The following is a 23,231-nucleotide window of genomic DNA, read 5'->3' as shown; positions in this document are numbered from 1 at the left end:
GATAATAAACCGACTGTTAACACATCCATATAGTGTGCATTAAAATGAAATCCCATTTAATCTGTTTTTTCTGTTAAAATACAAAACGGAAAAAAACGTTTTTAATCCAGCAAATGCCATCATTGTATCAATCTCGACTTCTTGATAATATCATTCGCTTGAACTGAAAATCACCAACGGATTGTTTATTGGTAACCAGTAACGTCAAATTACGTCACTTCCCCCACGTGGTTTCGGGCCAAACTCCCGCCCGGAACAGTCGTTTGTCAACAGTGTCGTGGTGCTCCGTGTGTCCCGCGTGTTGCTCATCAGGCTCCTTCCTCACAATGGCAGCGAATAAAGACACGGCCGACGATCTGTCCAACGAGGAGGACTTGGAGAAGGCTTTGTGTGTGCTGGCTGGAAGTGATCCGGAGAACTGCTCCTATTCTCGGGTAAGAGAAGCGTCCCGCACCGCATCCATCGCCTTTATCTGCCCTGCAGTTTTAAATGCTACATAGTCGGTATTAGCAGGGGGGGGGGGTTCGGTCATGAAATACTATCTACAACGATGCATATTTATACGTCCTGTGCTATTGCTGCAGGGATATGTGAAAAGACAGGCAGTGTTTGCCTGCAACACCTGCACTCCAAATGCTGCGGAGCCTGCTGGGGTTTGTCTGGCTTGTGCCAATAAATGCCACGATGGACATGATATCTTTGAACTGTACACCAAAAGGTACTTTGGTTCAGCCTTCTTTTTTCTTTTTGAATGACATAAACTACAACATTTGCCGTATCCTTTTCATAATCAACCCATTCATTTCTGATGTAGAAATTTCCGCTGCGACTGTGGAAACAGCAAGTTTGGGGAGTTCAAGTGCCAGCTGATTCCTGTGAGTCCTCTAGGTAATCGATGATTCCTAACCGAATTGTGCTTCACGTTTGTATTGCTGAAGATATTGCATTTTGTGTGTTCACAGGCCAAAGATGAGGAGAACGTTAGAAATCACTACAACCACAACTTCAATGGCTGCTACTGTACGTGTGACCGGCCGTACCCAGACACAGACGATCAGGTATTCCTATTATTTGGTTTTATGTCTCCCGAGTTCTCGTGCAATTTGGATAAAATGTACCGCTTGCATCCTCTGCCATTGTGACGACACCCCCGCCCCTCCCCCCATTTAATCCACCAATAGGCCGACGATGAGATGATCCAGTGTGTCATCTGTGAGGATTGGTTTCATAGAAGGGTAGGCGCAAGTCACGTCATTGAAATTAGGTTGTTGAGAACTTCTATTTCAATTTTCTTCTCATCACGTAGTCAATTCGGTTGTCGTTGACAGCACCTGGGCTGCACCACAGCGGACCCCGAGGAGCTGCAAGAGATGGTATGTGAGACCTGCATGAACAAGGCCCCTGTCTTGTGGACGTATGCTGCCCACTTTGCAGGTAATTAATCTCCTCGAGCTGCTTGGCGAGGTGAGCAAAAACGGCTCGCGTGACTTTGCAAACATTTAACAGTAAAATTCAGGGAACACGTTTTGCATACTGTACGTCTTTACCTTTTTAGTTTCACCCGTGATCAGCGTCAGTCATGCCGAGGAGGAAGAGGAGGTCGACGTCTCTGAGCCGAGTCAAAGTGAACACGAGGAGCCGTCCACTAGTGCTGAGCCCACAAAGCAGGAGGTTAGAACCTCGTACTCAGGAGACCCCCTCCCCCCTCTCCCTCTACCACCTTTCAATGTTTGCATGCAGGGTTTGTTTCATTAAGAGCAAAAGTAGGGAATTAGAAGACTTACGAACACCTCTGTTTCTGGCTGTGAGGCGATTATTTTATTTTTTTCTTCTGGCATTTCACCATCGTGGGGAAAGTGTGCGAGGTGAAATAAGCTATCTCACTCAAAGTTTTAGATTTCACATTAGCTTTGGGTGAGCAGTGCTTTCTGCTTATGGTAGCATGGTGAATGCTTCTGACGCTTTACCCGTTCAGGTCTACCCTCCTCCATAATTTGGTAGACCTCCACAGCTGTGTGTGACTTCATGCGACTATGCAGGGATTTGATAGTAAAAGTGCCCTCATGGACACATACATGTTTGAGTGCTCACTGTGCACGTTCCCCGGGTGGCAGCCGGTGTCTTTTTTTTTAGTTGCCACAAGATGGGGCTGTAGGGTAACGAGCAGATTATACAGCAGGCTTTATCGTGCTTTCCCCTCCTCTGGGTAATTAGGGGATAAATGACCCGTGAGGCTCTGCTTCCCCTGCACTGTGAACAGGCTTTGGCCCGCCTTCACAGGACAGCTTACTGTAAACTGGTGAGTTTCACCGCCCAAATCATCTCATGGTGTCAGTCACCTTGAGACTTCTCCCGTTGAGCCTGCGGCACCGCGATGTTTTACAAAGCCAACGCCTCATTATTTCTCTAGCGGTCACACCGTTAACTCACCCCCTGTCCTCTTATCTGCTAACTAGGAAGTGGCAAACCGGTCCTCCCCTTGCAAACGCACCCACGAGGAAATGGCAGGCGGCCCCGCAAAGGCCGCGTCCAAAACCGCGGTGTGCCGGCTGAAGGACCTGCAGGCCGCGGGCCCCGAGAGGCCGAGGCACGGAGCGGTGTTCTGGCCCTACGGCTGGCGCGCCGAGCTCTGCACCTGCGTGAGCTGCAAGGTAGGCCACAGATCATAATGTGGGCTTTAACAAACGGGCACAAGCACGCCACTTTGATGGGCTTTGGCTCTACTTGTGATAAAAAAAAAAAAAAAAATAGGTACTTAAGGCTTTTTTTTTTTCGTCAACAGAGGATCTACGTGACTGCTGAGGTGCAGTTCCTCATGGATCAGTCGGACACCATTCTGGCCTACGAAAAGAAAGGCTTGGACGAGCCGTTCGGGCAGCACCCGTTGATGGCGCTGATGAGCTCGATGGACCGCGTGCAGCAGCTGGAGGTTATCTACGGTGAGCGCGGGGAAGATGTCGTCGTGCAAAGGGGAGAGGCGGTTGATCCGGACTGATAAAAGTGCTCTTCCCTCCCAGGTTACACAGAGTTAACGACTTCGATCACTGCGTTTTTACAACAGTGTGTTGCGGAAGGAAAGGTAAGAAACGGAAAATTGACCCATTGGTATATTTATTTTTCACCCCCCGGGAACTGTTTTCATTTAATTAAATCATGTTTGGTGGACCTCTCCTCCCCCCCCCCCCCCCCTCCGGTATCAGACGGTCACAGTCGAAGCTGTACACCAGTTCTTCGAGGAGCTGCGGGCCAGAAAGAGACGAAGGACCAATGCAGGATACCAGTAACGAGGAGGCTGCCATCATCCGCCTGGTTCATGTGGAGCTTTGAATGAATGTGCGACTCAAAAGATAAACCCTTTTCTTTGGTGAATAAAAGGGCTTCTTGCTGCAACCAATGTGAAATTGTAAACCGCGAGGTGTACAGACTTGCTGTTGTGAATTGTTACTTCGAGTGATGGAGTGAGATTTTTTTTTTTTTCTGGTAATCGTTGAATGTCCAATTTTGATTTTATTGATTCATAATGCCTTGACTGAAGCTCCAGAAGAAATTACTTGAAACATTTCACCACGGTATGCTTTAAATTGTAACATTGCTGCAATGAAATGTACGTGACAAGAGGTAAACACCAGTGTGTTGAAATCGTCTCACGGCAACCGGTGATGTGAACAAATATCCTTGTTTTATATGGATTCATGTTCCAAATAAAGTGGTCTCATTTTGTAGTGCACAAAAATCAACCGAATCGAGATCAAATTAATTCCATAATATCAAACCAGTTTATTTTGAGGATGCCCAAGTTGACCACTGTTATGCACCTTTTGAGGCGACAGTAGAAAAATAGACTCAGTGAACCTAAATGCAACTTAATATCAATCTACAAACAGGTTTTCTATGATGCCGTACAAAGTACCTGTTAAAATCCAATACAACCAATCATACAGTTCAGATGGTTCAATTCCAAAAGTTGCTAAATAAACACTATGTACACAAAATGAGCTACACGAGATTTCAAAGGACTATTTGATGCAGGCTGGTAAGCTGGTAGAAAGGAGCTTGCATAGAACATCAAAGTCACTTCTCTAATAAAAGCCCAGCCGCAGGCGGGGGAAGGCACTGACTTCTCCACAGCAAAGAGCAAAACAAGGACTTTTATTCAATGGAACATTGTCCCGGAAAATTAAACAACTAACCAACATGAACATGGGGAGGAATCTGGAGTTTAGCATTTTTTCCCCATGAAGCAACCTTGATGGAAAAAAATATATATTTTTTTTGCTTGGCAACTTCCTCACCGCCAAGCAGAGTGAATAAAACCTTCAGATCCTCTACATGTGCACGTTACTTTGAAAGTAAAGAATGGGAAGGAAAAGAAACATCTCTACAAACATTGTAATCCACACCACCTACAACACGGAACCGACTGTCCTAATGCGCAACACTGAGGAAAGAAATAGATTGAGACACCATCTTTGTTTTATACCACACATTCTTGGTAAGATTTCATGACAAAGTACACAGTGTTGTCCACTACAGTAAAAACTCAAACCTTCAACAACCACTAAAATGTGATAAAAATGAAATCATAACAAAGCTCAATTCATTATATACAATTTCATGGGAGATTTGAGACTGCTATCGTCAACCTTTCTTCAATACAATGATTATTAATTTGTTCCGTTTCCCTTCAGCTAACACACCGGTGGCTCCTACAGTGCAGTGATACTGGTGCGTGAGGGTAAACGCCAGCTGCTGGCTGTAACAGGCCTTTATGTGTGTACTTGCATGGTTCTGGAGCTACAGCTGCCGTGGGTCTTTAACAGTATATTTCTTAGTATAAACGCTGACTATGCAGGTCCACAATCTTGCGTGATGGAGGCCTGATGTATAAACATGTTAGCGTTTGGGTAGGGGGGGGTTAATGTGTCCATAGTGAACAGAACAGTCCAAAAAGCAATAAACAGGGGTAGCGATATGACATCATACTTAGTAGAACAACGGTAGCTAGAACTGAATACTCAGAGTACTGATTAAGGCTTTAGATTTGATTACTTGATGCTATTGGATTAAACAGAGGCTCTGGCGCACTGATCATAACACTGGCAAAGTATCGGGTTAAATCATCGGATCCTCTGATACGTACAAACAAACCTGACTAAAAATGGCCCCACAGTACTGAGGTTGTCTCGAAAACCGCGTGTATCAAATGCGTCCTCGCAGATTCACGTCCTCCGGTTTAAGCTGAAAACCCAACCCCCCCCCCCCCCCGCCCCCAGTACTCCTTACGATCACTTCTACGTTAGTTGCCATGGCACCCCTATATTTTTTTCACTGTATTTCAGTAATGAGGCTCGCTCGTGCTCCTTCCTGCCTCCCCCAGCCCTCTGAAAGTACCAGGCGTCCGCTTCCAAGTGACACACTCATAGAAACGGTAAACCCCGACACAATTATCAGACCGGGGAAACAGGAGAATGACGAACTCTGATGACCTACTTCCTGTCAGATCCAATTCCTGCTACGTGTGAACAAGCGTCGGCCCCTCAACTTATCGGCACTGCAGAACCAGGTGGGAGGCCGGGGGGGAACTAGTCAAGTGGGTTGCTATAGGCATGCTACAGAAACAAGTGGAAAGAAAAACAATGGAAGGAAAAGAATACAGTCAGATGTATTTACATATGATTCTATCACAATACTCTGGGTCCCAGACGGTGTACCACTGCTTTCTTGTGTAAATCGAGACCCCTTTCTCAGCATCTCCCCATTCTATGCCTAAAACTATGGAGAGACAACAGAGAAAATGTAAGCTTTTTTTTAAGTTCATAACTTAGCTACATATAGTATTGTGACCTCCCCGTGCAGGACACATCTTTCGTTGGAATGTGTCCTGGTAGAGCCAGAGTCATCTTCTGCCCCAGCAGGAGTACACAGGATGGCAGAGATCAAGCACTAACACCCAGCTCTTACTCGTTCCATACTCTGACTGTGTGATGGATAGCACAGCGTGATAGAGGTAGGACAAAAAGGTCAGAAATAATAAATAGCAATCATCGACCGCCCCTGTCACCTTGCTCCTCTCAAACAGACACGCACACGCACACTCACACATTTAGTGCTTTGCCACTCATCATGCTTTCCCTTTTTGTAACTCAACCCCTGGGCATCAAATGGGGTTAAAGTGCAGATTTCTTATAAGGGTAGTCCGGCTTGCTGGGTGACCTGCGGTCTCTGGCGATCTCCTCGCTGACACTGTTCCTGTGAGGCTGCTGGAGGGACCCCGGGCCCAGAGATTCTCCAGCTAGAACCATTTCCTCCGGGGCATCTCTCGGTCCCGTGTGCCTCTCCTCATAGCTGTCCATGCTCCCACTGGGAGGCCGTAAATGTCCCAAGCCGTGAGTCAAGTCTGTCTCATTTGATCGCCCCCTCGGGATGTGTCCCATCCTAGGTTGGGCTCCAGAAGGGCTGGCGATGACTCCATCGTGCCTCTGAGAGGTCATACTAAGGACGTCCAGACGTAATGGGTCTGGGGCGGTCCGTCCCTGCGGGCGGCCATGGGGCTGAGATTCAGAAATGTAGGGGGGTGGATAAGAGCTGGGGGGAGTGCAGCTGTGGCTATAGAGGTCTGGTCCTGCAAAGGAGGGCAGAGGATGAGTGGAGGTCGGCGTTGCAGGTCGACAGGAGAAGTCATAGAGGTCAGGGAATTCGGCTTGAGCCTCCAGCTTGGGTTCTGGAGCGTGTCTCTTGCACGAGTGCCCATGCCCAGGGCCGTGGCCGTGGCTGTGGCGTGCAGACGGGCAGGGCCCATGAGGCAGATGGTGCCCAGAGGGACCCATCGGGCCATGAGGGCTTTCCCTGTCCAACTCTGCCATGTGCTGCTCCCGCAGGGACATGACAGAGACACCCAATGCAATGTCAGGCATGAACTCCCTCATAACAGGCTCCATGCTCATCTGTATTGGAAAGAAAGACACAAATATGTGACGTTACCTGACAATATAATGATCTACATTTGGATGAACAAAAACATACCACCAAGGTCTCTAGGAATTGACACACAGACACACACACACGCACTCACTCACCGCTTGCTGGTCAGAAAGCAAAGCTCTGCCCATAGCCTGAGGGTTGGTGCAGTCTGGGGGCTGGGGCCTGGGCACAGAGGAGTAGTCTGAGCTGCCATGCTTAGCGGCCGCATGGCGCTGGATCAGGGAGCGGTTGCAAGGGTAGGAGAAGGAACGGGTAGGGGTCGGCATGGGCACACGAGGACGCCAGGCCCCTTTGAGCTGAGCATGGCTGGGTGTGGCAGGTGGGTGGTATGGGGGAGGTGGAGGAGGTAGGGGAGGGTGAAAGCCAACTACCCCTTCTAGCTCTGTGAACATGCTATCCATGGCTGGGCTGCTGTTTACCCGACACCGACCCACCTGGCGCAGAGCCAGGATTGGACTCTCGTCTCCGAAACGCTCATCTGGGAAGAACTTGTACGGGTTCTGGAAATACAAAAAATATATATACACATTAAAGAAATCTATGGTGCGGCCAAAGATTATTATTTTTCTTTTTTGATCTGCATTGGGTTGCTCAAGGTACTCACCTGCAGCAGCTCAGTGGCTCCGTCCGCCAGACCAAACTCCCTCAGCACCCGCAGCTGCAGCTCATAGCTGACGGTGGCGCCTTCACCACAGTTGAGGGCATAGGCTCTCTGGACCTGCTCTGTGTGTCTCAATTCTTGCAGCCTCCGGATCATCTCCTTTACCACGGACAGCTTTGGCACTGAAGGATGCACCCGATACAAGCACATACGTTAAAAGAGTTTTTCACTTGGTTCGGATATATTTGATGATGAGAGCACTAGAGTTTCTGTTACGATTTGGTCATTTCTCAAAATATTTTTTTACCTGGAATTTCATTGGCCACAACAGATGGAGCTGCGGTTGAGTTGCTTGCCATCTGCTGATGGTTGATCATGTGACAGCACTGAGGAACTGCATTGTTGACCATATAGAGTGTGTCCGGGACGTTGGACATGCGCACTAATCGCAAACGCACCAGATCTGTCTGCTCCACCATCATTTCATCAAGCACCGACTAAGGGGCAGGTAGAGGAGAGAGGGCAAGTTAGAGCACATCTTCTAAGAGAGAAAACTCATATGTGCAACTCAAGGACGTTAAGAGGGTTTGCTAACTAGTTCAATTTGATTGACACTTCATTTAATAAGGACTCTCTCTGTGGAGGAAGTGTTCATACATATTCATGGCTGTGGGAAGCCATTTAGGTTATTAGAAAAGTGTTCTAATAGACATAAAATGGATTTCAGTCTTGTGATAGAGCTATCAAAATGGGGAGAATGCAAAGCAAAAACTGTGCATGGAAGATTTCTTTCACCTCTAAGCTATGAACTGGTCCACACATTTCCCCTCTTCACAGGAGCCCCCACTCTTTGATGTTTGCAAAAAAGGGCACAAATAATCCACTGCTTCCTGCGTAGCCTGAATTAATCAGTAGGAAATGAGCCTTACCTTTGCCTCCTCCACATAAGGAGAGAAGAGGCGGGGACGCACATAGATGCCAGCATTCTTCTGCCGTAACCAGACATTGGCCTTCCCCCCCTCAGCTGAGGGCAGCATGTCTGAGGGAGGGGTGCTTATCAAACCTCTTTTAAGCTGTGGACAGGGGTCGAAGAAGGTGGATCGATGTTTAGTTTCTGAAGGTCAAAAGGACTGAGACGCACATGCGCACACACACACACACACACACACATTCATACTAGCTGAGAAGAAGGTAGACAAGCATTACTGACCGCGTCAGCGAGGACGTCACTGTTGGGAGGCAAGATGTGCTCAGTTCGGATAAAGGGCAAGAGGGCGGACAGGATCTCCTTCAACTCCTCCACATCCAGGTCCCTCCTTTTTACTCCCCTCTTGTTTACGCTGTGGGCTGTGCCGCTCAGAAGGTTTGGCTCTGGGTAAATGAGGACAGGAACAGTCATCAGCAGCTTTAATGTAATGCATACAACCGTGACCATTTATGCAACTATGATTAGGCGTTTAATGCTCTTAAGTCAACCCGCGGGCAATTTTTCGGGAAAGTTCCATTTAACAAATTATGGATACATTTTGCATTGCTTCCTGTGTCATTCAGCTTCCCGAGAGCAATCCTACAGAGGACATTTGCTTAATAGGTCACAGCACACAATGACATGAGCAATCACTATTTGTCCACTTTTTTTATAAAGTTTGGTGCCTTTCAATAATGCTTTTAAGTATATTTGCAGGCTTTGGTAAGTGGGTAATTTCCTGAGAGCCATTAGGGGGGCAGCTCAGAGGGTAATTAAAGAGTGTATTATCTTACCCCTGTCTGCCATCCTCTTAATAAGCTGCTGCTCGCCCCACTTAACAACATACTTGAGAATGTCCTGTTCACTCGCCTGCAAATGAGACGAGAGCACACAGAGAGAGAAAGAGATAGATATAGGACAAGGAGAAAGAAAGACAGACAATTATTATTTGGAGATAGTCAGATATTGTTGAGAACAAAACTGGGAAGCTGTTAAATGACGATGAGGTGAAAATCCAATATGTTCAGGCGGTTTCCCACCGAAGCTCCGGCATTGGTTGGTTTGTTTGTGTAGTTGGATTTTGACATCTCAACAATCTGGTCCGATGCCCGAGTAGCCGGGCAGTACGAATGACCGCTCAGCTTTGATTAGGTTCTTGGTGCAAAGGCATTTTCCTTCAGGGAACTGTGTTACTCATATCTGTAGACAACGAGTGTCATCCGAGTGTGTGTGTGTGTGTGTGTGTGTGTGTGACACAGATTGTGTGTGTTTATTCTATTTTCCTAAGCTGTAGTCACTGAACATGTCAGGCTCCCAATTAATGAAACTTCACACAAGGAAAACACAAGGACAAGGACCTCCAAACGGTGAGACATCATTAAAAGGTGCCAGAATTGACAGATGAAGCGTTGCTCCCTGTCCTTACCTGTAGGTAGTCGGACTGGATCGCGCAGAGAAGGTGCTCCTTGCTAAGCTCATAGAGAACGTCTGAAGTGACGACCTGACTGAATTCCTCACAGAGGAAGTGCATGGCCTGCCTGTGGACCCACTTGGAGCCATACGGCTGCGAGCTCCACTTCAGGATGGGCACGAGCGAGTCCAGAGACAGGCTTTCCACAACAATGTCCTCACAGCCTGGGGAGAGCAAATAAGATGAATGAGCAATTTAAGAATGTTAAAATCCGCAATATGCAAAAGTAAAAAGGAATATACAATAGAGAAGGATTTAACTGAAAATTGATTGGAATATAAGTGGTAATTCTGCAGCCGCTGCCAGACCATCAGCAGTTTTGACTTGCATTCATTGACCCAGGGAGTCTCCCTTTCCTAGCCCCCACATCCTCCTTGCTGCGTTTCCTAAATCAGAGCACATACCAGAACAGCAGGCAGCGGTTTAACTCTGTAACACACCAACCCACATAAATGCCTTTGATACCTTGATGTGTTTCAGTCTCAAGCTGCCTCCTCTTAACCGTGATAAGTAAACACAGCAGCCTGAGGAAATGGGATGCCAGTGGACACGCACGCACACACACACTTTGCAATGGTCTACACACACGTGTGTGTGTGTGTGTGTGTGTGTGTGTGCGCAAAAATGCATTAAGAAGCCAAAAAAGGCTTTGGGAATTATGTACCTGATGCTCTGGCCATTTGGAAAAAAGAGCTACCGTTTGAAAATTCACACTCTGCACTCCAACTTGCACTTAATATTAAGGATGGATCCATTTAAGGAAGAATAAAAACCCCTATCATCCACTTAGATTAATATAGGATTCGCTAGGTCGAGCTACCAATAACCCAACACGCCTCGTTTTCCAGCCTTTGACTGGACTGACGTCCAGTTAGAGCTGCGGTCAACTGTCCAACAAGATTGCCAACTTCCTCGTTCCAGGCTCGTGTCTATCAGCTCATATTTGGGCTCCACTGGGAAACGTTTCCCTTATCTTGAAGTAGAGCATCTAAGCTGCCTTTGCGCCCCCAGACCACTACTTTCAACACTCTGGGAAACTGGACAGCAGATTCGAGAGTGATGGCTCTGGCTATGCTTGAATCGGAGGCTTCATATCGTCCAAGCACAACTTGCACATTTTTGACATAGATGAACACATAAACACATGTAAGCAATCCTGCACGTGCACATACATGCATGGATGCACAGGCTTATGATGCACTTCCCCTTTTGGGCGTCTTTAATTTGTAATGGCAAGTTGGCGAAATGCAAAGAAGACACCCGCAGTGTTTGAAAGCCAAGGGAGGAACTCCTGCATCGTTAAAGTGACAGATGAAGTTGAAATGTGGAGTCGGGCACTTTGGCTTCTTTTTTTCATCTGCTATAAACAGACTGGAAGAGGGAATGGATTCAGAAACATCTGTGCCTTTGTCTACACCACTCGTGCTCGTCCCGTCTGCCTCCGAGAAAGAGCTTTGCCTCACGTCAATCTTTCACCTTAGCATCTTTGCCTACTGTGAAAAAACAGACACACACACACACACGACCTCGCACAAAAAGCAGACAATTCCCCTCTTGGGACTAGTGGCCCGGGAAAGCAAACGGCTCTGTGTTAGCCCATTAGCATTCACAGCGACAGCCAGCATTCTAAAATGCAGCATTTTATTATGAGATAGAGATTAGAATCAGCATTATAGCCATCAACCAGCCTCCCCTTCTCTCCAGTGGGGGGGGGGGGGGGGGGGGGGGGGTACGCCACATTCACTGGAGCCTAGTCGACTGGTAATAATATAAACACAACAGCAGGAGCAGCGACAGACAGCTTTACACTACACCAACTACGGAGGTTACGGTTATTGTTTGGACCTTCTTATTTATGGAGCGCACTGTCTCCAAAGCCACTTAATGGCCTGTAAACATGCCGCCGGTGGATGTAAATCAAACACGAGCTGGGGCCTCGAAAGAGTCAGTCCGTGCTCATGGGGAGAGAGAGAGGATGTAGCACAGTGCACAAGCCGAAACCACACCAACTGGCTGTAATCTCTGCGGTGCAATTGGAAAATTAATAAGGCTTTTAATATGGTTGCTATTTGAGCGAGATGGAGTCGTAAAGGGATACACATCTCGAGAATTAATCAGGAAGAATGACGGTGAGATCAACCGCTCCACAGAAACCTCCACGGGCCGAGGCTTCACACAGATCGACAGGAGCAGTTCGAGGGGGGGCACGCAAGGGCACGGCCGTGTGAGAGATGAGAGGAATGAAAACCCTGACACTATGCCTCTCTGCTGCCTCATGGCGAGACATGGCAGCCACCGTGGTGGGGTGGACCAGCATCTTGCATTTCATACGTGGCATGTGTAGGATGTATTTTTAATTGAATGTTAAAAAAGGAATGAATGAAATGAAATGCAGATTTCCAAAAGGGTAATGAAGGTTTAAAAAAAAAAAAAAAAAAAAAAAGACAAAGATTACTTATCAAATAAATCACCAATTACTCCGGGTCAATCTAAACCATTCCCACCATTCCTCATTGTGGTTTCATGGGAGCTGATTAAAGCGGTGCAACACTGTGGGAGACGGAGGAGAGGGGATAAAAATACCATCGAGCAGGGGCTTGCTGAGAGGGGGGATGGGAAAGAAGAGGAGGTGATGGCGTGTGGGGATGACACTATTTGGCTGCTCATCGGCTTAAGCTGCCAGTGTGACCCTGAGAGCCACACTAGCGCTTGAGGGTGGGAGGTGGTGTCTAGCCAGCTGGGTGTATGCTGTTAGTGTAAAGTGCTATTGAGATCACTGTAGAGGTCGTAAAAAAAAAAAGAAAAAATTTAGACAAATTTTTGGTCTAAAGAGATGCATGGACGCTACATGCTACATGGACGTTCAACCTCAAACCCATTGCTGTCAGCCGTGGGACTTCAGCTTCTACAAAAACTTTCTATATGAACCCCTTGGAGTGTTGAATAGTACTGTAACATGTCATTTTAAATTGAACACATTAGTATTTGAATTGCCTTACACAGCATGGGGCAGAGGGGATGGACGAATCCTTAATTGCTAACGCGTCACCCTTTCAGTATTTGACAAACTAATTGCCATCGCAGTGATAAGATCGTTATTGGATATGGTAATCGCGTTGAGTCAAAGCGCTGGCAAAAAGACGCATTGCATTTTTCAACGGTTATCCTGATTTTAGAGGAGCGTCGTTGGGTGGGGTAGAAACTACACGGCGCTCCGGCGTGCCACTCGCGAAGAGGTGAGAGGGACTTTAACCTTTGCCATGTTACTGGGGGTCCTTCTGAAAGTAATCAGAGTCAAGATGGACTGGTGACAAAGCAGATGACCAGAGACAACGTGTCCACGGCGGTTCTGAGGCGCCGTCTGGATCTGACAGTAAGTTGTCTGCTCCATGTGACAGAGACAAATCCGTCACCTTACATCAATCTGTCACCGGCAGCCGAAGCTCCAACACTCATCAAAGTCAGCCGGGCTGTTTGACATTAGCCTGGTCTGCACAGCGATACTGCACATATGCCATCTGACATATGCAGAGTATCGTTTTAAAAGTAAAGGGCGGAATATTAATTCGGTGAGGGTTGGATACACATTATGTGAATTCATGGAGAGAGAGACGCCTGAGTCATTCGAGGCAATCATTTACAAAAAGAACCCAGCCAACGGTAACAAAATCCGACTCCTATTACTTTGTCCAGAGAGAACGACACATAACAATTAGTGGACTGACAAATTAACCTTTAAATTCAAGGTAAAGACTTGCAGTTTAAAAGACCATTTGTGCAAGCTGCTAACTCGACAAAACAGACTCATTTAGTCAGTGCTACACATTAAGAAATCACAATAATTGTGTGTCAGACTCGGACTGCTCAAAAAAGCTGAGCAATTTAACACAACACAAGTGTAAGCAACGATCTAGTACTTGTGTGTTATCCTGAACTGGTGTATGTATATATATATATCTCAGGACAAACATATGAAAGAGGAAATGCATGCACCGATATCATGACAATGACATAAAAATATCATGACATTTATCGTTAAAAGTCAATCTGATAATATCTCTTGGTGTAAATTTAAGGTCATTTTCCCACCACGAAGTATGGACAACATGGCTTTTTCTTCATCTCGTTAGGTACTTTTTACTTGTGTGCAACGTAAATTTAATTATGACTCACCCTGCGCAAGCATGCTGAACTCCAAGAATAGAGCAATGTGGTACAGCTCCATGGCCTCCTCGGTGCGCGTGCTCGCTCCGCGGCCCCCGGACACCAGGGCTTGCACCTCGCCGAGGCTGCCCGCAGAGGGGCTGCCCCGCAGCACCAGGCCGAGCTCCACCGCGTCCGTGTACATGCAGTGGAGGATAACCTGCACATATTTCCGCGGGATGATGGACTCGTCCAGCACTATGCGGGTCGGCGTCTGCAACGTGCGCTCTGTCATTTCCTCTCCTGTGCGGATGCGCCTCTGCAAAAGGTTACGAAAGAAGGGAGATCGCGCCGAGAGGATAGCTTTGTGAGCCCGAAGGTCCTCGTCCGGGGTCCCGGGGCATCCGGAGCCTGCTGTTGGCGCCGCGGCCACAGCGCCTCGCTCGTTACAGCTCTCTATCATCTCAGAGTCCGCGGAGAAGCTGAGCAGAGCGTCATAGTAACACATGTAGTCAAACAGGCCCTTCATGTCCGCCTCCAGGGAGTTGGGTGTCCCGAACTCCTCACTGAGTTGCACCAGTACATCCACGTTTTGCAGCCTCGTGTCCTCTGCCCCGCCCACCCCAAACTCCCCGGTGTACAGGTAGTGGAGAAGGGCGGAGAACATGGGCACATCGATGCCGGCCGTCTCGATGTCCATGAGGACCTCCGCTCCGTAGCCGGGGGACGACGACAGCAGAGTCTTGAAGAAGGGGCAGCGGGCCGCCAGGATGGCCCGGTGGGCCGGGAAGCAAGTACCTTGGAAGATGAGGTCCACGTCGGTGCAGTACTTGTGCTGGTAGAGGGCAGCCAGATTCCGCTGCAAGCTGGGGGCCTCGGCGCGAGCAAGGCTCGCCTGGAAGCTCAGCTCCTTGAGGGCTGCTGTGCCCTCGTATTCCTCCACCAGGGCGTTTGTGTCACGGACGTCCCAACCGGACAGAAGCTCCCGCATCTGCCGCGCATGATCCGCTGAGCGGCTGGACTTCCTCCTTTTGATGAACCTCCGTTTGAGGGTGGCCAGACCGAGGCTCTTCTTCTTCCTGTCTGTGGGCCGCTCATGTCCGTGCTCCAGACTGTATAGCTTGGACTCCCAGCCATAGCCCTGCTGAGAGTAGGACGAGGTTCCTGCAAGAAACACACAAAATGTTGGTTTTTCAAACAGTATAAATGTGCAACACATACAAAGTAAGATGCCTCCTTTCATTAAAAAAAAATCCATATGACAGTTTTTCTAAATATTTCCTCAAAATTTTCCTCCCCCGTATACTGTATAACTCCAACACCAATTCCCTCTTGGGGACAGAAAGCTGGAAACGTAATCCGTCTCTAGGGCCCCTGTGGTGTGGGCAGCTCCGTCAAGCAAAATAGACACCACCTGTAACCGAGCTAGCAAAGCGTTTGGATCCAGTTCAACAGCAGAAAAACAAACAAACAGAAAACCTTTATCTTGTCAATTTATAGTTCATCCCGGACTAAGAACCAATTGGTTCTTTGAGGGCTTTGACCTGCTTCACATCTCAATAAAATTGGGTCATTTTGCATCCTTTGGCTCAATCAATGAAATTAAATAGCAGTCATGGTTGGCTTGAGAGACAGGACTCGGAAGTCAGACGAAGAAGATCATCTCTCCGTGCCCTTCTCTCAGCCTCCATCAGTGTTACCCAAATAGTAATCATATACTGAATCACCCGTGGCCAAGTACAGCTCAACCAACGACTACCGAGCTCAGAGCAAACCTAATGTGGTTCATGGACTACGCAAACTATTGGTCCCCCTAAACAATACTTTCACTTCAAGGGAATTCTCCAAAAAACTCCAGCCAGTCATTTTGAAAGTGAGATAAAAGCAGTTCCCCAAACACCTTGCTACGGCTGCATCGAAAGACTTAAGCACCATAAGCCAGACAGTTGATCAACCGAGTCTCCGAACATGCGTCACGAAACAGTGATTCCTCACAACTTATCTAAATCAACTAATACAAGCAATACGGGGTGAACTCGTACACCTGTGTGCACACAAGAAACACACACATTTAAACAATACAACCTACATGTAAAAGCAGACAGAAATAAGCTAACTGTAGTATGACGAAGACGACAGATGACATCCTCGCTGTTGAACTTGTAAGAAAAGCAAAAGGGTCTCAAGCTGTAGCTGCCATGTCATTCAGCAGAACAGTGACAGTCTAACATGCAGCCTAAGGCACAGGGAGAAAAAGGGTGACAGCAGACTGGCTCCCATCCAGTCCAACGTTTAATGATCAAATCACACGCTAAGCACCGAGTAACAACAGAGAAGAAACGCTAGGAGAAGAGGAGAAAGACTGCGAGGGAAGAACTTCTTTTTTTGTGGTGGAAGATACTTTTAAACTCAGACAGCAGAGACCGTCATGTGATTGTGGTCAACTGCCTACATTGGGCACACCTTTCTTTGCATATCTACCTCTCATAACACAAGGGAAAAGTAGGTGCATTGTTTTTGAATGTATTTTGATCAGCTGCGTAAGTCAGTTCAAGAGCCTTGTGCAAAAATACATCTACCTCTTGCAACATCAGTTGTCATGAAAACAAGTTTATGCAATCTAGAGTTTCGCCATGCAAGTCCCACATTGGGTCTGTCGCATGTGCACAGTGCAAAAGCAAGCGCAGCAGTACGATTCTAATACTTCCTTTAATACAATTGAGATGATAATGTAAAAATCACGTCTTTCCACTAAACAGTCCACCTAAGAGATATATCTTACCACTTACTGACTGAGAGGCAGACTCATCAATCAGGCTGTGCAACCCAATTAAACCACAGACAAAATGCTTACCTATAAAAGTCTGCTGTGCCTGCGCATTCCCCCCTATGCGTGGGGAGCATGAGTGTGGATAGCTGGATCCATTAGCACCCATCCTCACTTCTCTTCACTTGCTATTCGGGGGTCCCCCCTCCTGCTGAGTCATTCTGCTCAGACAACGCGTTTCTCTCAAATGGTCAGCAGTGGTTCAGGCGCGGATCGTCAGAGCCCCGGGCCCAGGCTGCCATACCTAGAGGGAGGGACAAATAAAAAGAGGGTGGTAAGAACAGTTAGACAGACGTTTAGGTGAAAGAGTGAAGGCTTTTTTTTGTCAATGTTTCTGACTAACATCTCACAGGGATTCTGACCTGATGAGTTTGGACTGTTTGGACTTAAAGATAAAGAATGGCCAGGGGCGGCAAATGTTGAGGAGGCAGAACAGAGGGGCATCTATTACGATCTATTACACTTTTTCAGCCACATTGGTTTGAGTGCAATCAAGATTCATAGATGACATTGCAATTTGTTAGGCCTGAAATGGCTCAAATTGTGATGAGGCGGCTCTTTTTGAGAGCAGCATTCTTCATCTGAAGACAGTGTGTCCAGGCTTCAATCGGTCATCTTTATCCGTGACTTGAGTAAACAGAGACTTCCTCTGCTCGGCCCTCAGGAAACTCTGCCCAACAGCCAGACGACAAATCCAATGCAGATGGACAGTGATATTGAGCGGAGGGTGCACCTCACTCGGCCTCCGTCCATGTGGTCCATTTTAGTAGTTTTGAATCATGTGAACGTATTTACAGTTCAGTGTGTAGACATCATTGCTGAGTATAGTGTTAGTGACAACTCATTGAACAAAGTTAAATCAATTACACCCAAACAGCAAGACACTTGATCCTGAATTGCTCCCGCCTGCTGTGCTAATGGTTCTGACTGGTTAGTTAAGACTCCCAATGGGCAGGTGCCACCTTGCATGACAGCTCCTGCAATCACTGTATGAGTGGGTGTGAATGGGTGAATAATAATGCATAGTGCTCTAGATTCCCACCCAATTACCAGGGCAGCTTGTAGGATGTAACATATTGGATTTGATATGCTTCCCTTTTTCATCGACAGGACAAAATACTCGATCAATCAAGTCAAAAACAGACATTGCTGTCTGGCTATTTTGTCTTTCTCAACAGAGCACATTTTTACAGTTTACACTAAGAAAAGCTTAAATGTAAAAAAATAAGAAGAAAGGTGGCTGGATTCTACTTGCCTTTCAAGGTCCTGGTGTAATGCGCGCCGGCTTATCGTCACATTGTCATGGCTTACTGGGACACAACAGAGCCATTGTTGATATAATAAGTAAGCCCTAATGGGATTCCAATTGGAGAGGACCAATTATTTGATTATTTAGGTTTTCGTTTATTTATGTGGTGCGTTAAAATAACCATGATTTTAAGAAAGAATACGCTGTTTGGCAGGTGAACAGACAGCTGCATACAGCTATTTTCCCTCAGCTTATTCTGGCTACTATCTAACAGGGCCCCTCATTCATGTGGCAGACCCTAACCATTGGATCAATAGTTACGTTTCTACCAGCATTACATTTGATCAAAAATATTTATCATTTTCCAAAAACCGAGTGACAGATTCTCAACTTTCTATGGCACTTATATTATGGTTAACTTTTCAGAAATATGCCCTTTTATAATCCTTATTAAGTGACTTGACTATCTAGTTCACATTGCTCTTGTATTTAAAACAACTTAATATGTAAAGTCATATGCATATACACACACATACACCTTCTATATTTAAATGAGACTTAACGGAGAGCTATGGTGTGATAGGAGATCTGTTTTATTTCAGCCTGCTAGTTTTTCCTGCCAACTATACCGATAAATCATTGCGTCTGCCACTTTAGAGCCGCACTCTGCAGCCTCCCAAGGGTTCAATGGAAAACCACAGCCTGTTACTCCACACACACACACACACACACACACACACACACAGAGACAGAGAGAGAGAGAGAGAGAGTCACCCAGCAGTCACACTGGAGCACTCCAATAAAAATGTTGGTTGATCTGTATTTCATTAGACTGCTTTAAAAAGCTCCGGAATTCATTTGGACAAAATTAGAAATGGAATTTGAATATGGAGGAGAGGAGGCAGCCCTTGAGATACATACCGCCTTGTTTATAAAAAAAGGGGGTGGGGTCATCAAAAGAAACAGAGCCGAAGCAGAATAAAACGAAGCAACCGACAAGCCAACTGAGCCGCACACGGACTCCCAGCTGGGCAGATTCACTCGTTCAAACGAGTGAACCAAATCTCCAAGTGGGGAGTTTCTGAAAGAGACTTTTAGGACGGCTATTTTATCGAGACCCTTTCCAGTGGTTCCAACCTAAACAGCGTGTTGTGTTTCAGAGTGGGAGCAGAGGAGGGCAGTGGCACAGACGGAAGCAGGGGGAGGCGGGGATGTGAGGGAGGGGGAGGGGGGGGGGGGGGCAGTCTGGACTATATGTCCCTAATGAGAGGTGACAGGAGACACTCCCTGCCCCCACACATCCCTCGCTGCACACACAGAGACATGCGCACTTTCCAACTGCTGCTTACCTGGCCTCAGTGGCTTGGATCATTTTATTTGATCTAAATCAGCCACTTGCAGAGTAAAAAAAGACGGAACCGCAACCTCCCACAGAACATTACCATACAAAGCTGCTTGGCACGAGAACAGGACCGATCTATTATTCAAATGACAGTCGAGGCACCTTATCAATCATTTATGTTGATGTCCTCATCACGGCTAGAAAAAAGTGGTAGCCATGTGGATCTCCTTTGCTGTCCAACAGGCCAAATTTCCCGTGTGTGTTTTTATTAATTCCATGCAGGTTTTTCCAACTCAACCACTTAACCAAATCTCTGTTAAAGAAACACACAGAGAAAACATTTTTGACTAAAAGTATCAGATGTAATGAAGCTAGGCTGGCGTGACATGACTTCAAATATTAAAAGTGATGTAAAGAATTACTTGGGAAGTGAGGCAGATGATTGAGAAATGTATATTTCCCGCCCGTGGTCATTTTTATGAGTTTGAATCCAAAGACTTACACAGCCTTGTTGGAGTGGCACACTGTGCTCTCCATTGGCCCCACTGGGAAGGCTGTGAATGAAATGATGAAATCACCACCTTTTGACAGTAATCTTTGTTAGGCTCCCTATGACAAAGGCCCTAATCCTTTGAAGAGGAGCAATCCCTGTGCCAGTATCGCAGTCTGTCCTGAATGAAAGAGCAGCAACTGTAGAACTACTCAAAAGCACCCCCCCCCCCCCCCCCCCCACCTCCGCCAAAACACCTCCCTGTCTAGAATTACTCGGTAGCTGCAAAGTTCTCTAAATGTGTCAAAGCTCTCACCAACAGCTCTAAAATATAATTTCTCTAACATGGAATTCGTATTGTTCTATTGTTTATTGGCGTGTTATCATCTTACAAAGTCCTCTCACGCTGACCCCCCAGAAGAAGCGTAGATAGGGAACGGAAAAGGAAGATGCAGGCCTCGTCCAACTAATAAGAGAATACAATCCAGGTATGTAGACTAATCTCTTCGTAATTTGGTCTTTAATAAGATTATACGGATAAAACAAGGGTACACAGAGGCTGTGTGGAGAATTGGAGATAGTGCTTCGCTAACTAAGCTGGACAGAAGTACAGCTTCAGACAGTAATTATAGACCGTTTAGACCGATTCTTTCGATATTTGATACTATCAGAGGGGCTCAGGAAGGAACATAATAAGCAATGCGGCGCCGAGCTGTAACCAGAACGTTCTCACGGAGTGACCTCTACAGTATTGATGTGCCTGCGTGCATCTTACAGCGAGATAAGCAAATGGAATATGGACCACAGAATAAATTGCTCCCTTTAAATAACAATCATTGCACATTTCGTCTGAAACGATAGCCGAGAGAGACAAATGGTGTGGCAGAGAAGACTGCTTGCTCACCTCTGTAGTGTTTCTACACGGGTCTATCGGGTTATTCCCCGTAGCAGTTAATCACGCCATCGGAGTTATTACAGACTGCCAGGAGAGCTGCGCGAAACTTCAGGACTCAGAAAAGGCTGGAAACAGCAGAACACCGACAGATAAAGTACACAAAAGGTCGTCACAATGATGACTCATAGTGGGCTGCATCTGGATTAGCCCGTCAAGCAACAATATGGACCCTAGTGCTGCTTATTTAACGTTTTGCAGAATATGTTGATTAGATTTGTTTTTGCTCTTGAGGCTAGAGATTTTATCAACATGTTATTTTGTTCTTCACCTTTGGGCGAAAACATGAGGGTACCAACAAGATGAATAACACGCTCTCCGTCGGCCTGCGAAACAACTGAACGGGGCCAACTTTACAATAAAATAAATGTTAAGTGTGCAATGACTATACAAACACGGCAGTCATCCTCCAGCCAATGAACGGCAGCCCAGGAAACAATAAGTGCTCATTTGGAGTGAGTCGTCAATGATCCTCATTGAGTTCTCAACCCAACAAGTCCGGGTAAACAACATGGAGGCCAAAGTCCGGCTCGTTCACAAACTCTGTGGCAAGTACATGCAAGATCACGGCCTTTCGTGGCAGTTAAGGACTTCTGAGCGTGTAACTCCAATAATTACATGTTATTATTGCCTCGGAGCACTCACACAAATACTTAACCTGGTGAAGAAACAGACCCGAGCGCAGAGGATTTACCTTTACCAATGAAAAGACAGAAAGATACACCGGGGTCGTCTTTCGGCTGTACGCAATGCTGTGTCTCAACAGTATTTATTTGAGATTACCACAGGATTATCACATGTGCATTGTGACACAATGTTAGGGGAACACACACAATCTTTGGTGCAAAATAAACGAGGTATCTGTCAATAATACTGGATTATCATTAGAGTGCTGGAAAGCATTACATGACTGGGACACCAATAGGCACTTATCCACAGGTATCCCCTTGGATTTAACTTACACTGTATAATGTAATACGCTGCCTTGACACAAACTACCTCAAATACCGTTATCTAACACAGAGGCGATGAACAGCAACGTGTAGGTCGATTCCTCAAAGTTAAAATGCACATTCATCCCCAACTTTTACCATCGATATCAACGCCCCAAAACGAAAGACCCCCCCCACCCACATGTGTATACAGTGTATAAAGAATGCGATCATTTCTGATGGCTTTGTTAGCCGTACGTTAACGCGGAGCTATTGTTGCTCTTTGAGCTATTGGTGGCTATCGCTGCTCAGCGGAAGGGTTAAAAGTGCCCGTAAGAGCAAGAATTAAAAAAAGAAAGAAAGAAGAGAGTTGTTTCTATCAGCTGATAAAAATGGGAAGTAATGTCGACATATTTAGCGAGGGGAGTCCTTATTCACCACAGCCCTGTAATTAGTAGCATATCCTCGAAGGCTAAGGTTAGCTAACGTTATGTCCGCGGTGTCGCTTTGACTTTAACGTTACCCCTCGGACACCGAGAGCAGGCTGGTGCTAAAAGCAACTGTTGGGAGAAGAAAGAGCTCAGATATATTTACCGAAAAGTGGAGAGCTTCGTGGACGCTGTATCGTTTCGTATCACCCCGTAGTTTGGACAGTACTCCAAACCCAAGTTGTCCCTGGCAGGGGGAGAGAGGGAGAGGAGAAGAAGAAAAAAAAATGCAGCTCAACACCTTCTTTTTTCTAACTCTGCTCATTACGCACGGCTCGACGTCAACGTTCACATTTGATCGCGAATATGACTCGAATCGACTTCCCGGCGGATTTTCAGCATCTATCCTGGCTATAAACTAAAGCAACAGCGTTTTATTATCGGTTTGGTTCGGTGTTTCCCCTTAGTAGCACGACGCCGTGTTGGGTGGTTGTTATGGCCTATCCCGACGATAGCCGTCTAAAACTAGCCACATTGACACCCTTCGCTTCCGTTTGTGACTTTCAAATTAAGACAAACGGAAAATTATACATTTTCATTTCTACGATGAAATATCCTGTTTTGGTCACACGTTCGGTATTCTTTTTTGGAACCTCATTCCAACAAAGGGCTGGTGAAAAATCGCAAAAATACTGTTCACACTAAGATAATGTTAACGTGTCTGCGCCTATGTTTCCCCTTTAGTTTGAAAGTGAAATAAACTTTCTTTCTTTTCTTTGCATTTTGCCAGTTTTTCGGATTCTCAGTGCTCCACGCCGACTAGGCAAGAGGCCCATCAGCACTCTGAG

The 23,231-nt window shown here is 46.5% G+C and overlaps 2 protein-coding genes across 3 annotated transcripts; one reads left to right on the top strand and one right to left on the bottom strand.

Moving 5' to 3' along the window:
- Window positions 1–152: 152 nt before the first annotated feature.
- On the top strand, window positions 153–3,733 carry LOC120832896 (putative E3 ubiquitin-protein ligase UBR7). The gene is made up of 11 exons (XM_040199568.2): window positions 153–434; window positions 585–718; window positions 815–875; window positions 963–1,058; window positions 1,182–1,235; window positions 1,329–1,434; window positions 1,556–1,671; window positions 2,457–2,651; window positions 2,783–2,939; window positions 3,018–3,079; window positions 3,201–3,733. The coding sequence occupies exons 1-11, from the start codon at window positions 327–329 to the stop codon at window positions 3,282–3,284; spliced, it is 1,173 nt and encodes a 390-aa protein (XP_040055502.2). The 5' UTR covers window positions 153–326; the 3' UTR covers window positions 3,285–3,733.
- Window positions 3,734–3,757: 24 nt separating this feature from the next.
- btbd7 (BTB (POZ) domain containing 7) lies at window positions 3,758–23,056 on the bottom strand. 2 transcript variants are annotated; one of them, XM_040199564.2, is made up of 11 exons: window positions 22,550–23,056; window positions 17,018–17,234; window positions 14,194–15,327; window positions 9,976–10,184; window positions 9,344–9,419; window positions 8,793–8,953; window positions 8,512–8,655; window positions 7,890–8,079; window positions 7,586–7,764; window positions 7,077–7,481; window positions 3,758–6,944 (listed from the first exon to the last, which is right to left on the bottom strand). In XM_040199564.2, the coding sequence occupies exons 2-11, from the start codon at window positions 17,097–17,099 to the stop codon at window positions 6,168–6,170; spliced, it is 3,357 nt and encodes a 1,118-aa protein (XP_040055498.1). In that variant the 5' UTR covers window positions 17,100–17,234; window positions 22,550–23,056; the 3' UTR covers window positions 3,758–6,167. The 2 variants fall into 2 exon arrangements, with proteins under 2 accessions (XP_040055498.1, XP_040055500.1); XM_040199566.2 differs by having other exon boundaries at window positions 7,416–7,481; window positions 22,550–22,904.
- Between the last annotated feature and the right edge of the window lie 175 nt (window positions 23,057–23,231).

Source organism: Gasterosteus aculeatus, chromosome 15, assembly GCF_964276395.1.
Source record: "Gasterosteus aculeatus chromosome 15, fGasAcu3.hap1.1, whole genome shotgun sequence".
NCBI lineage: Eukaryota > Metazoa > Chordata > Actinopteri > Perciformes > Gasterosteidae > Gasterosteus > Gasterosteus aculeatus.
This window is presented reverse-complemented; position numbering and strand designations above follow the sequence as displayed.